The sequence below is a fragment of the Mobula birostris genome, chromosome 23 (genome assembly GCF_030028105.1).
Source record: "Mobula birostris isolate sMobBir1 chromosome 23, sMobBir1.hap1, whole genome shotgun sequence".
In the NCBI taxonomy this organism is placed as follows: domain Eukaryota; kingdom Metazoa; phylum Chordata; class Chondrichthyes; order Myliobatiformes; family Myliobatidae; genus Mobula; species Mobula birostris.
The window spans coordinates 54,028,773-54,046,721 of NC_092392.1; the positions used below are offsets into that span (position 1 = coordinate 54,028,773).

General features: G+C 40.6%; 1 protein-coding gene across 7 annotated transcripts in view; it reads right to left on the reverse strand.

The window, feature by feature from the left end:
• LOC140186899 (ATP-binding cassette sub-family C member 9-like) overlaps positions 1-17,949 on the reverse strand; it is a 193,634-nt gene that overhangs the window by 145,565 nt on the left and 30,120 nt on the right. For all 7 annotated transcript variants that reach the window (XM_072241652.1, XM_072241653.1, XM_072241650.1 and 4 more), the window contains exon 2: positions 15,722-15,863. In XM_072241652.1, coding sequence (XP_072097753.1) covers positions 15,722-15,863 — 142 coding nt within the window. The remainder of the gene's footprint in view (positions 1-15,721; positions 15,864-17,949) is intronic.

Sequence of the window (17,949 nt, forward strand, 5' to 3'; positions counted from 1 at the left end):
GGTTCGCTCTACATCAACCGTCAGAGCTACACCCTCATTTCAATCTTGAAGGTCAGCAGTCAAATTGCCATGTGTGCGGAGCTTTGTTTCATATTGGACTCTGTAACCACATATAACATTTCAGAAAAAATATTATTTTTGGAGCGACACGAGAAGCAAAGAACCAATATGTTCCAATTGCTCTAACAAGACAGAGTCTCTGTCATTTTTGACAGGGTCCCCACTTCAGGCAATGGTACAAGTCTCCATGCTCATTACCATTCAGAGCAACTACATGTTCCAGCCCTTAATTCAGGACTAGTATATTGTCATCCTTTTTGGTTGCCTTTCAATTTTTAAAGAAATGCTTTAATCCCAAGTTACTGTTATAAAATCCTTCATTGCCCCATGAAAAATTTGAAAGTACTCTGCCACTGTAGAAAATTTTACTGATAAATATGAGTACAGTATTACATTACAAGTATAATATAACATAATAAATAACATAAGTATTATGAACAGCGAATGAGGAATTGCTTATGGCTCACTAGTTTATAAAAGTATTACAAACTGTTTAGTTTCTTTCCTTCAGATACCCAGCAAAGTTGTTTCAACACATAGTCATTTAATAATTTGTTAACCTTGGTTAATGAGAGGACAATAAACTTGGGTGGCCATTCAGTACTTTATTAGGTACACCTGTACACCAGCTCGCTAATGCAAAGGTGTAAGCAGCCAATCACGTGCCAGCAACTCAATGCATAAAAGCATGCACACATAGTTACCAGGTCTGGCTGTTGCTCAGCCCAAACATCAGAATGGGGAAAAAGATGTGATCTAAGCGACTTTGACCATGGCATGGCAAATCACTCAAGATGCCGGAGGAACTCAGCAGATCAGGCAGCATCTATGGAAATAAATAATGGTTGTTTCCTTCTTATTCTGACTTCTCATCTTTTTGTCCCCAGTCCTGAAGAAGGGTCTCAGCCCAAAATATCCACTGTTTCTTCATTCCCAGGGATACTGCCTGACCTGCTGAGTTCCTCCAGCATTTTGAATATTTTGCCTTGAATTTCCAACATCTGCAGGTTTTCTCATGTTTGTGGTTGACCATAGAGTGATAGTTGGTGCCAGACAGGTTTTGTTTACTTATTTGAGTATCAGAAACTGCTGATCTCCTGGGATTTTTCCACAAACCAGTCTGTGGATTTTATACAGAATGGTGTCAAAAGCAGACAAAACTATCTGGTGAGCAGCAGTTCTGTGGGCGAAAACACCTAGTTTATGAGAGAGGTCAGAGGAGAATGGCCACACTGGTTCAAGCTGACAGGAGGTAACAGTAATTCAAATAACCACACATTGGCGTGCAGAAGAATATTTCTGAAAGCACAACATGTCGAGCCTTGAAGTGGTTGGGCTACATCGGCAGAAGACCACAAACATACACTCCCAAGCACAAGAAAGTCTGTAAATACTGGAAATCCAAAGCAACACACACAAAATGCTGCAGGAACACAGCAGGACAGGCAGCATCTATGGAAAGAGTAAGCAGTTGACGCTTTGGGCAGAAACCCTTCTTCAGAGCATACACTGCTGTACCTAATAAAGTGGCCAGAGAGTGTATTTTAAAGTTTCTGCTTTCCTCTGAGCACTGGCTGTGTACCCTTAACTTCCTTTCATATAGTTAGTTATCTTCAGACAATTAATATGATGGGGTCAGGACAAACAGTTGAAGAACTGAACAGCCTGTACCAGGACAGATAGCATCACCTAGATGGACTGACTAACTGGGAGGGATTGATAAACTGAGATTCAACATCAGCATTTATTTTAATTGAGATATTTCTGGCAATTTTACATTACCAGCGGTTACTTCTTACTTTTTTTCCTTGATGCGTGTTTTCTGCATTCTGTTTTCTCATTACTACCTCACTGTACTGACCTGTTGGATAGCATGCATACAAAATCTTTTTACTTTATCTTAGGACACATGACAACAATAGAGCAATGTCAATATCATTCTGAAAGAGTAAATTTGACTCTAGAGGTAGAAGGACACGGTGTACTGCATACCAAAATATCATCTAAACAATAGATACAAAATGCTGGAGGAACTCAGCAGGTCAGGCAGCACCTATGGAAATGAATAAACAGGCAACGTTTTGGGCCGAGACCCTTCTTCAGGACTCAAATAGAATGGGGAAGACACCTGAATAACAAGGTGGTGGGGGATAGGAGGCTAGCAGGATGGTGATAGGAGATAGACAACAGGTTCCCATTTCATTGCGTGACTTTGTCCTGCTGATATGGGCAGGGAACAGGTTAATAACCGGGAGACTGGTGTGGAGATAGTAAGTGTTTATTTTAACTGTTAGAACATGACCAGTGATTACTCCCAAGCATCTGTTAGAACATGACCAGTGATTACTCCCAAGCTTTCCACAGTGTTTATTACAGATGAAATGAGAGGTTGGATTTTTACAAAGAAGCGGAAGAGCTCTGCTCAAAGATGACAGCATTATTCACCATGCATTTGATGGCTTGCCCAATCCAAGTTCGGAAGATTCGGTGGTTGTGAACTTGCAGACTGTTCTTTGTCAGCACTTTCCCAACAACCCATTGGAGGAAACCAATGAAGATGTGGCAATGGCCAGCATTTGTGAATCAACCCAAAAAAAACATGCCAGCAACAGCATTTCCATTCATGGAAAGCAATGGTCAAAATAGAAAAAGATATTAAATAATCTGCATAATTTTGAGTTGAGTTTAGTTATATTGTTGATGTTTCTAATCTTTTTCCTACTGTCAATTTAAAATAATAGTGTTTGAATGGTTTCACTTCAAAAAATATTCAGAAATATTTAAAGCCTTTGACAACTTGCTAATCTGTTTGGCTTCAATTAATGTTTTTTTTTCCCCCTAGAGTTTTCATAGCTGATATCCGAAAGGTTGCAAGTGATGCCTGGCCCAAGCCTTCATCACAACAAACGGTTTGGACGCTTGGGTCAAAACAGAGTGACAAGCTTTAATTGGGTTCATAGACAAAGTTAAACCATTGCCCAGCAAAGAGCTGAGAAAGCTGAGGGCTGAATGGCCTCCTGTTTCTGAGAGCTGTCAAAGTAAACGTATTATCAAAGTACATTTAGATTAGATTAGATTAGATTATGAGGACACACAGTCCTCTTTTATTGTCATTTAGTAATGCATGCAAAAAGAAATGATAAAATATTCCTCTGGTGTGATAGCACAGAAACACAGGACAGACCAAGACTGAAAAACTAACAGAAACCACATAATTATAACATATAGTTACAACAGTGCAACAATACCATAACTTGATGAAGAATAGGCCATGGCACAGTAAAAAAGTTCAAAGTCTCTCGAAAGTCCCACATTTCACGCAGGCGGGAGAAGGAAGAAAACTCTCCCTGCCATACCCGACCACAGTCCTACTCTGAGTCGTCCGAAAACTTCGAGCTCTGATCAGCCCTCCGACACCGAGTACCGAGCACCATCTCTGCCGAACACTTTGACCTCAGCCTCGGTCGCCAGCAGCAGGCAAAGCCGGGGATTTTGGGGCCTTCCCTCCGGAGATTCTGGATCGCACAGTAGGAACAGCAGCAAACCAGGCATTTCAGAAATTTCTCCAGATGTTCCTCTGCTTCTCACGTCTGTCTTCATCAAATCAGAATTGTCCACAGCCCCTATTTCACAGATACGATATCATTTCACCGGAGAGCTGTGTCGCGCTGCCATCTTCTCCTCCCGCCAAATGTCACCATACACTACCTTGAGATTCATTTTCTTGCGGGCATTTACAGCAAAATAAAATAAATAACTGAATTTATGAAAAACTATACTCAAACAGGTAGTCTTAAACAAAGACTGGCAAACAAGCCATGTGCAAAAGACAGTTTTAAACACTGTCCATCATAAATAGAATGAACCAGTGAGGAATTGCTCAGAGCAGATTTCTGCAATAAAGAGACTCACAATGAAATCTAATTTAGTATTTGGTATTTATGTTTGAATCCTAAAACCTGTAAGGAAATAATTGAGGATATATCAACAAATACAACTATTTCCAGTAAGCAACAGTTACCAGTAAGTTGCATGTTTTCTCAACAAGTTGCTGAGTCAATAGTTGCAACCTGGCACTTGATCAAAGTTCCAAAACAAATTTGATGGACAAGAAGAAACAAAGAAGAGAGGAATTGAGGGAGTACACTAAAATAGGACAAATAAGAGTTGTGACACCACCAATTGTAGCTAATACCGGTGCATACTTAGTGACATCTGTCTGAAAGAGGCTCAAGATTGGGTATTAAATATACCAAATTATTAGAGCGACAGAAAAGGTAGTGAAGATGACAGAAAGGGGAAGGATAGTGTTATGTTTTGTAACTCCAGAAACTAATTGAAAGAAAAACACTGGAGCATGGGATGTGTGTACTTAGTATTTTTAATTTAGTGAGGCACTCACATATGATGTAGTGGTGTTATGATGTATGCCATTCACATACAACCCATAATAAATCATGTAAATAAACAAAGAATTTTTAATTAAACTATATTTTTACAATATTACTCAAACGTTAAATACACAAAAAGTAGTGATTGTGTTTGATGATGAAATCACTTCAAAGATAATGTACCATTCTTGAAGTAAGCAGTAATGGAGGTTGTGTTTCGGTCATCTAGATGCAGTTTTGAAATAGCAAACTATATAAATGAAGAGATCAGATAAACAACAACAGTAGAACAAGCCCCCTCCCTCCTTCCCACCCACCCACACATGTATACAGTTCTCTAACACAGGGACAGGCATCCTTCATCTCCAGAGGACTCATGGAGTCACACCACCAACATTTAAAAAAATCCTGACTCTGAAGATGGTCACTGGATAAAAAGTAAATGATGAGATGTTACCTAGTTCAGCTTTCTGTCCTCTGGAATTTAGAAGGCTAAATTGTGATTTGATCAAAATTTTCAAAATGTTAAGCAAAATTGAAAGGGTAAATAGAGAGAAAATATTTCTTCAGTGGGGGAAATGTACAGATCAAAATTTTGAAACAAAACTTTTAGAAGTGAAGTTAAGACCTGGGGATTGTCATCAAGGAAGTAATTGATTTTTGGTCAAAATTTAATTTTAACTCTGAGATTGATAAATCTTTGATTCCCTAGGGAAAGGGACAAAAACAGGAAGAGAGAGTCATGAATCTCCCATGATCTCAGTGAAGGGGAAAGAGCTCACTAGGTGGCAAGTGGTTCACCCGGTTCCTATGTACCTGATCTCCCCTCAAAGTCCTCTGTATGGATAACTACTAAGAACGGAAGGCGCCAGTTATAAAATGACTTAATGGTGAATGCAGATTAAGCTGCATTTTATGCACGTTTGGGCTGGCAGAGCTTGGGGCACTCTGTAAGAGGACAAGGTCAGGGTGAGGGAATGATGTGAACTTCATGGCTGAAGTTTGAATTAGTAATGATACTCTCACACTGTGTGACCATCAGGTAGAGTACATGTCAATGGCTGTTGAATTGAATGGTATCTTCTAGGTTTCAGTGACCCCCTCCAAACAAGGGGTGATGTGGTGGTGCAGTAGTTAAGCCCTCCTGCCTTACAACTCTAGCAACTCAGGTTCAGCCCTGACCTCATGGTCAGCCTGCATTCTTCCTGCAGCCATATAGGTTTCCCCAGGGTTCTCCACTTTGCTCCCAGATCCCAGCATGACACTGGTAGGTTTATTGGCTCTTAATGCAAGTCAAAGGCAAAAGGATCAAAGGTGAGTTGATGAGTGTGAGAGAGACAAGGTTGCAAGGGAAAAGGGAAGAGGTGTAGGCCTGATGGGATCAGCTCAGCTGGCAGACAGTATGAGCAAGTAGCTGTATGGCTTCCTTCTCTGCCTTAATGCATACACAAGTGTAAGAATGGATTATAGATAGTCACATCATCACACTTCCTCAAATATGGGTTGGCCAAATAGTTTACCCAGTAGGTCGAATGTTTTCCTTCCATATTTAAAGCCAGATTCAAGTGTAACTGGAACACTTGAAATGAATGTTTCCTCCATTATCTGGGTGTGAGGGCCTTATCTGGATATTCTACAAACCCAGTGCTAATTATAGATCTTTCACTGAGTGCATGGGAAGTTCATCCCTCTCTAGAAAGAGCTATGGCATGTTTTGGGGAACAGATTAGAAAGGGAGTTGGTCTACAGCTCGCTATACATTACAGGAATGCTTGCCCTGATAAAGGGCCCGTGGGAGTTGGAGAGGTCCTTTCCTACACTTTACGTCAAGACCCATTCCACTGCACTGAACACAACACCTGGCATGAAACTTCTGAGCCGTGTTGCAGTACAGCCATACTGTTGGAATTCTTCTTTTTAATGATGATTAAACCACATTTATAGTTCTTTATTTCAGAGATACATATAACATCAGTCAAGCAATAACCACTCTACCCGTTCCAATAGACATTAGGGTTTTCCACTGTATTACCTGCAGAAGGCCAGGGAGTGGACCTTGTCAATCAGGAACAATAAGATAGATTACTAGCAGGAAAGTAGTAGAGGAATACGGGTTCTAATGTGGACAAATGGGATTAGCATTGTTACATACCTCGTAGGTATCTTGTGACTGTCTTATGACCAAGATGTAATTGGGTATCTTGTGAGCATGATGTAATCGTCTTGTGATGGTGGGGTGATGTAATTTTCCTGCCAGTGTGAGGTCACATGATGACATGTTCCCTACAGGTATATAAAAGGGGAAACCCCTGTTGTGTTGCAGTTGATTCGTTGTATAATTCATCAGTTACTCTGTTATGCTGTGTATTCGTCTCATGACACAGTTTTGTTTTAAAGTGGAGTTCTACTTTCTATTGTAAGGTAAAAATCGTTGTGTCGGCAGTTTCGCCAATCGCTGCCAGTTTTTGTGTGTTGCACCTTTGATTTACCTTTACTGTTTAGTATTAGAGAGTGAGGACCTTACCAAAGTACGGGAACTCGAAGGATTGAGGAAAGTTGGTGTCGTTCGGCGGTTTTATAAAGGATCGACCTTTTTGAATCTTCATTCAGGAATAGTGGCCTGCATCTGAGATAACTCCTACAAGATCAGGAAGGTTTGTGCAGTGTTCACCATCCAGGAAAAGGTCAGTTCCTTTAAGCCATTTTATTTCCTTTGTCGTGAATTCTTTGGACAAGACATCTCGGCTAGGATCAGCAGTAATGTCAAGTCTTCGAAGAAATCAGTTTCAGAAAAGTCTCTCCTTACTGACTGTATAAATTACTTGGACTTTCGAATTTACCATTTTAAGAACTGTTCCAGAGTTACCATATAGCAGTTAACTTCCGGTTAAGTTAGTCGTTTGAATACTTTTCACTATTGTTGAGCAGAGTTTAACAAAAGGTTTGTTTATAAAACCTGACTCAATTATATATTCATTATTGCTGATGATGTAACAGCATAGATAGGCATCATGGACACATGGGTGGGGTGAACTATAAGGACCTGTTTCTGTGTTGTATATCTCTGTTTTATTATGTTGCCCCATTACAGGAAGGTTAAGAGGGCCCTGGAAAGGATGCAGCAGAGGTTTACTAGAATGCTGCCTGGATTAGAGAGTATAAGCTATAAGAAGGGGTTGGGCAAAGTTCATCTGTTTTCTCCAGAAGTATGAAAGACATAGGTAGGGTAGATGGTCAGAATCTTTTCCTCAGGGTAGAAATGTCAAGCTCTAGAGGACATGCATTTCAGTACATCATCCAATCCAAACTCATTATCAAGCTTTGGAGAACTGGGCCTCTGTTCCTCTCTCTGCAACAGGATGCTCAACCTCCTCATTGACAGACCTCAATCAGTAGTGATCAGTAACACCTCCTCCTTGCCAACCAGCAAGGCTGCATGCTCAGCCCCCTGCCTGACTCTACACAACTATTCCATGTCATATAAATGGCATTAAAAATTTGCTGATGATACCACTCTTGTTGGTGATGGCGTACAGGAATGAGATATGACACCTGGTTGAGTCATGCCATAACCTCTCACTCAACATCAGCAAAACTAAAAAGCTAATTATTGATTTCAGGAAGGAAACAGGAGGGTGTACAAGCTCCAGTCTACAGTGGGAGGAAATTGATGGAGGAGAGAGTCACTAGCTTTAAATTCCAGGGCATTAACACAGCAGATGACCTGGCATGGGACAGCATATAGATACAATCACAAGGAGGGTACACCGGTGTCCATAACTTTCTGAGGTTAAGGAGGTTCAGCTCATCACCAAACACTAACAAACTCTACATTTATACCGTTGAGAGTCACCTGACTGGTTGTAGCATGGTCTGTGCAGAAACACCAGAAGCTGCACAGCATAGTAAACTCAGGCCAAACGGGAGGAACTGCCTCAGGAGGGCAACGTCCAGCTTCGAAGGTGCCCATCATCTAGGCTATGCCATCTTCTTGGAACTACCACTGGACAGGATTTACAGAAGCCAGAAGTCCCACACCTCCAACTTCAAGAACAATTATTTCCCTTCATCCATTTGGTTCATGAACCAACCTACACAACCCTAATCACTACAACACTGTGACCACTTTGATCGCTTCGCACTAAAATGGACATTGTGTGTGTTTTTTAAATTCCAATTGTGTTTTCTCTTGTAAAAGTGGGATATAATTTACTATTTTTATATGAATGCCAAGTCTGAAGCTATGTGTCTTTGATGCTGCTGTAAGTTTTTCATGGCACCTGTGCATACACATACTTGTACATATGACAAACAACGTGACTTTTGATTTAAGATGAGAAGAGGAAAGTTTAAGGAGATGTGTCCGTTAAGTTTTTATTAGCACAAAAAGTGGTGGCAGCCTGGGACATGGTGTCAGGGTGGGGCATGTAGTGGAAAGCAGATGTAACAGTGACATTTAAGAGACTGTTAGAAAGCAGGGAAGGGTAGGAGACAGGATACAGGTCATGTATCGATGGAAAATAATTAGCTTAATTGGGTATCATGGACATGATGGGCTGAAGGGCCTGTTCCTGCACTGTACTGTTCTGCGTTCTCTAATTCTTGTGCCTTACCTCCAATGTTTCTTCTGCTGAAACCTTATGTGCAAATTAGCTGACACAATTCCCAATATCACTCTTAAAAATTGGCACCAAGATGTTATATTATCTATAGAGGTCACAAAAAAGTTCTATAAATGCAAGTTTCTTTTGGATAGCTATAGAAACCAAGAACATTACGATGCAGATGAGCAAATACACTGGAATGTTATAAATGTTCCAAGTGTTTATAAAATAAAAGTACTCAAACACAATAAGATGGTTGTATAGAGATACAAGGAATGCCTCCTTATTTAGTGAAAAAGTCCACTTCTATTGGAATAAATTCTGCTTAAGTATCTGGCTGACAGTAAGAGCCAGCCAGAGATGTTGCCCAATGACTCGGCATAACATGAAAATATTTACTCATGGGTCTGGCATACACACTTAGTTTTACTTTAGACTTTTTTCCATTGTTATCCTTGGCAATATCTAGAGGGTTATTCAAATTTAATACCAGAATTTAGCCTTGAATTATGATTCAATAAACAATTCTGTGTATTATTTATAATTTGTCAAATTATGCACTTCTAATCATTAGTACCTAACATTGTTTTCCAAAATAAAAGTTTCAGATCTATAAATAGTGTTGCAGCCGCTTTTAGTAATTCAGTCGTTGGTTTCACTCATTTATCTTAGAGAGAATTTTTGTTGTCTGTCTTGGAGACCAATTTTCTAAGAGATACAACGTGCCATTTGGTGTTGCTCAAGAAAGCTGTCCTGGTCCCCTATTCTTCTCCTTGTACATGCTCCCCTTAGGAGACACCATTAGGGAGCATAAACTTGATTTCAACAGTTTTGCAGTTGACACGCAGTTGTACATCTCAGTTGAGCCTCGTGATGATAACACCCTATCTTCTCTGATTTCCAGTATGACTGCAATAAACAAATGGATGAGCGATAATTTCCTCAAACTAAATGAACACAAAACTGAAGCCAAAAGATATAAATTTATTAATAAATTATTGTAAACTCAGAAGCAACTATCTTGGGTGTTTATCCTTAATTCAGCATTAAATTTTAATTCCCACATAAAAGGTGACCAGAGCAACATTTCTTCACTTAAGAAATACTTCAACAGTACGTTCATTTCTGTCATGTAATGATGCTGAGAAACTAATTCAAGCCTTCATATTGAATAGACTAGATAACCACAATGCACTTTATACTGGCCTTCCGAAGCAATGTATTGATAAACTTTAACTCATTCAGAATGTTACTGTCAGACTTTTAAGTATGATGAGGGAGCACATCACTCTTGTCCTAGCTACTCTGAATTAGCTTCCCGTATCTTTTAGAATTGATTTTAAAGCTCTCAATGGTCTGGGACCAGAGAACATCACAGAATTGCTCTTGTTATATAACCCTGCTCGAGTTCTTAGGTCTTCTTCCCCTGGTCTCTTAAGTTTAAAAGTCAAAAGGTAATTGGCTGGTCAGCTTACTTTAAGCTGCTCTCCTAAACTACCCAAAACTATCATGCATGCAGAGGAAGTTTTAAAATTTTGAAAAGTTAGTTCAAAACCTATTTGTTTAACCTTGCTTTTAACTAACATCTTTTTACTTTTCATTTTCACATTTGTATTTTATCCTATTATAAAGCACTTAGAATTATATTGTCTGCATGAAAAGTGCTCTATAAATAAATTATTATTATTATTTGCCGTTAAGATACTAACATAGGCTGATTTTATACAAAATACTTAACAAAACTCACAAGGCAGTTTGCGGTCTCCACACCTGCACCAGACTCCGTTTTTGTAGTTTAGGTCAGCAATAAGTGCTCAAAGTGGTTGAAGTTTGTTTGGATGGACTGTGCGCATGCAAAGAATGAGATTGCTGGCCCAATGACAGTTTCCTTCGCTCATTCATTACTTAATGATGAGGGTTACAATCAGCCACATCTGGTTTCTAAATTAGTTTCATGTGCTGATTACCAAAAACTGAATGTTAATTCAAAACAAGTAGTAAATTTCGTGCAGTAGATTTCACACATGGGGGAGAGATGTCATTAGGATTGATTTCACTGTCCAGTAATCAGTGATTGGTTAATAACCAACGCCACAATATCCTAATGGTAATCTAGTAAATTGTATATCATGATGCAGTATCTTCGCTATTGCTTTAATCGATTATCTTCTTCTATCACACATCATTTCTGTTCAGAGAGTGGGAAAAAGTGGTTTTGCGACAAATCTTGTTTACACCTGCGATCACCTTTGCACCGTCCACAACAAGCATGATTTTCTGGTTGCCATCCATTTTAATTCCAATCTCCATTCACATTCCAACATGTCCATACAACCCTAAGACAGAAGAGCAGAATTAGCCTATTTGGCCCATCGAGTCTGCTCTACCATTTAATTATGGCAGATCTATTTTCCCTCTCAGCCCCAATCTCCTGCCTTCTCCCCGTAGCCCTTCATGCCTTGACTAATCAAGAATCTATCAAGCTCTGCCTTAAATATACCCAGTGGCTTGGCCTCCACAGCAGCCTGTGGCAATGAATTACACAGATTCACAACCCTCCTCATCTCTGTTCTACATGGAAGTCCTTCTGTTCTGAGAATCTGTTCTCTGGCCTTAGACTCCCCCACCATTAGAAATATTCTCTCCACATTCACTCTATCAAGGCCTTTGAACATTCAACATTCCTCTGACTTCTAATGATTATCGGCCCAGTGCCATCAAATGCTCCTCATATGATAAGCCTTTCAATCTGAGAATAATTTTCATGAACATCCTTTGAACCCTTTCCAATGACAGCACATCCTTTCTTACAAAAGGGGCCCAAAACGGCTCACAAAAGTGAGGCCTCACCAGTGCCTTATATAGCCTCAGCATTACAACCTTGCTTTAATATTCTAGTCCTCTTGAAACAAATGCTAACATTGCATTCACCTTCCTCAGAACCGATTCAACCTGTAAATTAACCTTTCGGGAATTCTGCATGTGGACTCCCAAATCCCTTTGCACCTCAGATTTTTGAATTTTCTCTCCATTTAAAAAATAGTCTGCTCTTTTATTTCTTCGACCAAAGTGCATGACCATACACTTAATGACACTGTATTCCACCTGCCACTTCTTTGCCCATTCTTCTAATCTGTCCAAGTCCTTCTGTAGCCTCTCTGCTTTCTCACACTACCAGCCCCTCCACCTGTCTTTATAATGAACCGCAAAGTTGGCCACAAAGCCATCAATTCTGTCATCCAAATCATTTAAATATAATGTAAAAAGAATCAGTTGCAGGGCAGACCCTTGTGGAACACAAGTCACTGGCAGCCAACCAGAAAAGGCTCCTTTTAAACCCACTCTTTGCTTCCTGACAATCAGCCAAAGCTCTATCCATGCTAGTTTCTTACCTGTAATACCATGGGCTTTTAACTTGTTAGCTGACCTCATATGTGGCACCTTGTCAAAGGCCTTCTGAAAATCCGAATACACAGCCTCCACCAATTCTCCTTTGTTCATCTTCCTTATTAGTTCTTCAAAGAATTCCAACAGGTTTGTCAGGCAAGATTTTCCCTCAAGGAAGCCAATGCTAACTTCAGCATATTTTATCATGTGCCTCCAAGTACCCTGAAACTTCATCTTTAACAATAGACTTCAACATCTTCCCAATCACTGAGGTCAGACTAACTGTCCTACAATTTCCTTTCTTCTGCTTCTCTCCTGAGCGACATTTGCAATTTTCCAGTCCTCTGGAACCATGCCAGAATCCATTGATTCTTGAAAGATCATTACTAATGCCTCCGCAATCTCTTCAGCCACCTCTTTCAGAACCCTAGGATATAGCCCATCTGGTCCAGGTGATTTATTTACCTTCAGACCTTTCAGTTTCCCCAAGCACCTTCTCCCTAGTAATTGCAACTTCACTCACTTCTACCTCCTTACATTCTCAAACTTCTAGCATACAACTAGTGTCTTCCACAGTGAAGACTGCTGCAAAATACTTATTCAGTTCATCTGCCATTTCTTTGCCCTCCAGAGGTCTGATATCTACTCTCGCATCCCTTTTATCCTTTATATATCCAAAGAAACTTTCGGTATTCTCTTTAATATTATTAGCTACCTTACCTTTGAATTCCATCTTTTCCTTCTTAATGATTTTTTTAGTTGCCTTCTGTTGGTTTTTAAAAGCTCCCCAATCCTCTAATTTCTCCTATTTTTTGCTCTATTATATACTCTCTCTTTGGCTTTTATGTTGATTTTTGATTCTCTTGTCAGCCACTGGTTTATCATCCTGCCTTTAAAATACTTCTTTCTTGCAGTGTGTCTGTCCTGCATCTTCTGAGTTACTCCCAGAAACTTCAGCCATTGCTGCTTTGCCATCATCCCTGCTAGAGTTTCCTTCCAATTGATTTTGGCCAGCTCCTCATGGTTCTATAATTCCCCTTACTCTACTATAATCCTGAAACATCTGACTTTAGCTTCTCCTTCTCAAATTGCAGGGTAAATTCCTTTCCATAGCTTGACCTGCTGAGTTCATCCAGCATTGTTTACAATAAATTGGTACAGTGGTACAAAACTCCAGACACCCAGATTTAATCTTGGTCCCTGTCATTGCCCTCAGCACCCAGGCCATACTCTGTTCTCATATCTACCACTGGACAGCAGGTACAGGAGGCTTAGGTCCCACACCACCGGGTTCAGGAACAGTTATTATCCTACAACCACCAGGCTGTTGAACCAGTGTGGACAATTTCACTCACCTCAGCTCTGAGCTGATTTCACAACCTATTGACTCATTTTCAAAGACTCTACAACTCATGTTCTCGGTATCATTTTTTGTTGCGCAATGTGTTTCCTTTTGCACATTAATTATTTGTTACTCTTTACTTACGTATATTTTTTCATAAAGAAATAAATAGAATTTATTTTCCTGTAAATACCTGCAAAAAATGAACCTCAGGGTAGCATATCGTGACGTATACATACCTTGGTAATAAATTTACTTTGACTTTTGAACTAGCACAGTGACAGAAAAACACAGCCTAAATCATATTCTTGCTTCAAACTAGCAGCTCAGTACTCATATTTTCAAATTAACAAGACATAGGAGCAGAATTTAAGCCACTTGGCCCATCAAAATCTGCTCTACCATTCCATCATGGCTGAATGCTTATCGCTCTCAAACCTGTTCTCCAGACTTTCACCAAAATAGAAACATAGAAACCTACAGAACAATACAGGCCCTTCGGCCCACAAAGCTGTGCCGAACACGTCCTTACCTTAGAAATTACCTAGGGTTACCCATAGCCCTCTATTTTTCTGAGCTCCATGTACCTATCCAGGAGTCTCTTAGAAGACCATATCGTATCCACCTCCACTACTGTTGCCGGCAGCCTATTCCACGCACTCACCACTCTCTGAATAAAACACTTACTCCTGCCATCTCCTCTGTATCTACTTCCAAGCACCTTAAAACTGTGCCCTCTCGTGCTAGCCATTTCAGCCCTGGGAAAAAGCCTCTGACTATCCACACGATCAATGCCTCTCATCATCTTATACACCTCTGTTGATAATCAAAAATCTATCAACCTCTGCTTTAAATATACGCAATAACTTGGCCTTTACAGCCATCTGTGGCAACAAATTCACCACCCTCTGGTTAAAGAAGTTCCTCTTCATCTCTGTATTCTGAGCTCGCCACCTGCTCTGAGTTCTCCCACTACAGGAAACATCTTCTCCGGTCTCAGTCCATCTTGTGCTTTTCACATTCTATAGGTATTAATGAGTCACCCCACCCCCACATTCTTTTAAACTCCAAAACTCCAGCAGGTACAGACCAAAACTATCAAATGCTCCTCATTCATTAACACCGTCATTCTCAGGATCATTCTCCCGAAACTTCTCTGGACTCTCTCCAACATCAGCACATGTTTTCTCAGATAAGAGACCCAAAACTGCTCATAATACTCCAAGTGTGGTCTGACCAATGTATTATAAAACCTCAGCATTATATCCTTGTTTTTATATTCTAGGCCTCTCAAAATTAATGCTAACATTGCACTTGCCTTCCTTACTACTGACTCACCCTGTACAATTTAGGACAAAGAGAATGGAGAATGTGGATTGAGTGGCTGTCTTGCTCATGAGGGGCACTTTTAGTAGATGATTATATAGGACGAAGAGGATGAAGAAGAAAAGAATGGATTGGAAGGCTGTCTTGCTCATGAGGGGCACCTTTAGCAGCAGATTGACAAAAGGAAAGTAGAAAAGCAGTGTGTTGTAGGTTATAGATGGTGAAGGAGCATTTTGGAGAGTGAAGAGTATTTCTCAAGGGGAGGTTATCAACAGAAGAGGTAAGAACAGGAGTAAGTGTTAAATGATTGTAGGGAATGGACAGTGAGGAATACTTGTAGGATACATAATGGAAATAGGGAGAGATGAGATCATTGAAAAACTACATCAGGATTAACAATATTACTGATTCCCCAACACCTATTTCCACACAACTGTTTTTTTTCACAGAAATACTAAAGGCTGGAAAATTGACCTCCAAAAACATCTCTTCACTCATTCTGACATCAACGTAGTCAAAACAAGTTCTAGTTGTAGTCAAATGATCACATTTCAATTTGCTAAAAACAGACAATTTTAGAAAATTAACAATGTAAGAAATCCAAGCCATACCTGTCTGAAACCATTCCCTCTGCGATTTCACAGACAAGTACAAAGAGTAGTATAAAAGTGAGGATCCAGCGGAAACTGTGTCCCGGGAAGTGTAACCATGTGTTGTGGTGGATTTGAACCTTTGAACTTTGACTTCCCCAACCTGAAATTCAAAATATTATTTTCCTTTAATAATTGCCAATAATGGAATACAATGTTAAAGACTAAAAGAAAATTATTGCGCACACTGTATTATTTGCAACCTGGGCAGCCTCTGCATCTTATCACAGGCATTTCCTCTGATCTAGAGATAAAAGATGGCAGATGCTGGAATCTGGAGCAAAACTATAAACCACTAGAAAAACTTAGCAGGTCAAGCGGCATCTGTGAATGCAAAGGGATGATTGATGTTTTGGACTGAGACCCTGCATGAGTGAAGAGGGAAGATAGCTGGTATATAGAAATGAGAGGGAGGGGTGAGATAGAGGCTGGACAGTGAAGATGAGTGGGAGATGGAGCCAGGCAGAGAAAGGTGGGAAGTGTTGAGACAGAGACTGGTGGGTGATAGATGGAAACAGAAGAACATCTCAGGTAGGTAGAGAGGGGAGGGGAGGAGGGGAGGGAGGAGGTAAAGTGAGAAGCTGGAAGGTGACAGGTGGAAATAGATAAGGGACGGATGATGGGAAGATGGAACCAGATAGGGAGGGTGATGTCTAGATGACAAAACAGAGGGTGGGAGGAGGAGAGGTGGCTGGTGGTGAGATAACATTGAAGCTTATGGAAGTAGTGAAGGATGATAATGCTGGAAGCAGAGGCTAGTGAGGTAAAAGACAAGAACCATGGGAACCCTATCTCTCTTCTCCTCGGGAGAGAAGGGGCTGAGAACAGACATGCAGGAAATGGTAGAAGTATGTTCAAGTGGCCCATCAACAAAGACAGAGAGGATGACATGGTTCCTGAAGGAGGAGGACACTTCATTGGTCCTAGAGTAGAAATCCTCATCTTATGAACAGAATAGGTGGAGACAGAAGAATTGAGAGAAGGCAATGGCATCCTTACAGGAGATAGGGTGGAAGGAGGTATTGTTGAGATAGCTGTGGGTGTCCATTGGTTTGTAGTAGAAAATTGTGGACAGTCTGTCTCCCGAGATGGAGACAGAGATACAAAAAAAAATGGAGAGAAGTGTCAGAGGTAGTCCAGGTGAATTTGAGGGCAGGGTGGAAGTTGGTGGTGAAGGTGATGTTCTGCAAAAATTTCCTTTGTTCTCTCTACCCTTCTGCCCTGCAAATTCAAACAGTTGTAGCTTCAATGAACCAGTTCTGAAGAAGGGGCCTTGACCCGAAACATCAGCTCTATCGCTTTCCCTACTGATACTGCCTGACCTGCTGAGTGCTTCCAACATTCCTTGCTTTAGTTTCAATCTGTCGATGTTGCCCTTTGAAAACCAAACGTACCTTTGTTCTATTCCTTCTGGGTGTGATTTTCATTTACCGATTTTGAAAATCATAACACAGATCCAATTGCTTACATTAACTGCAAATCCACATACAGCATGTGCAATAATACTAATCTAGCTGTTACCGTGACATCTTCCAATTCACAACAGATAAAGTGAAATGGAGCGTGAAACTCATGCTGATATAACTCATTTACTTTGGGCTAATTCTGAAGTATTTACCTCTTGGACTCACATGACTATTATTAATGCACATAATTCTTTTAATCATTTATAGCATGCAGGTGAACACCCTTGAACACCCAAGGGCTGTGTGCCGAGCCCTCTTCTGTACTCCCTTTTCAACTATGACTGCATTCCTGTACATGGTTCTAACTCCATAATCAAGTTCGCAGATCACACCACGCTGGTTGGCCTGATCAGAGGGGATGACGAGGCGGCCTACAGGGACGAGGTCCAGCACCTGGCCACGTGGTGTGCTGACAACAACCTGGCCCTTAACACCCAGAAGGCCAAGGAGATCATTGTGGACTTCAGGCATGCTAGAGCTGTAGTGGACCGTGTATCAAGCTTCACATTCCTTGGTATCCACATTTCCGAGGATCCCACCTGGTCCCTGAACTCTTCCGTCCTGATCAAAAAGGCACAACAGTGCCTTTATCTCCTGCGGAGCATGAAGAAAGCTCACCTCTGTCCCAGGATACGGACGGACTTTTACCGCTATACCATTGAGAGCATACTCACTAACTGCATCTCAGTGTGGTATGGCAATTGTCCTGTATTGGACCGCAAA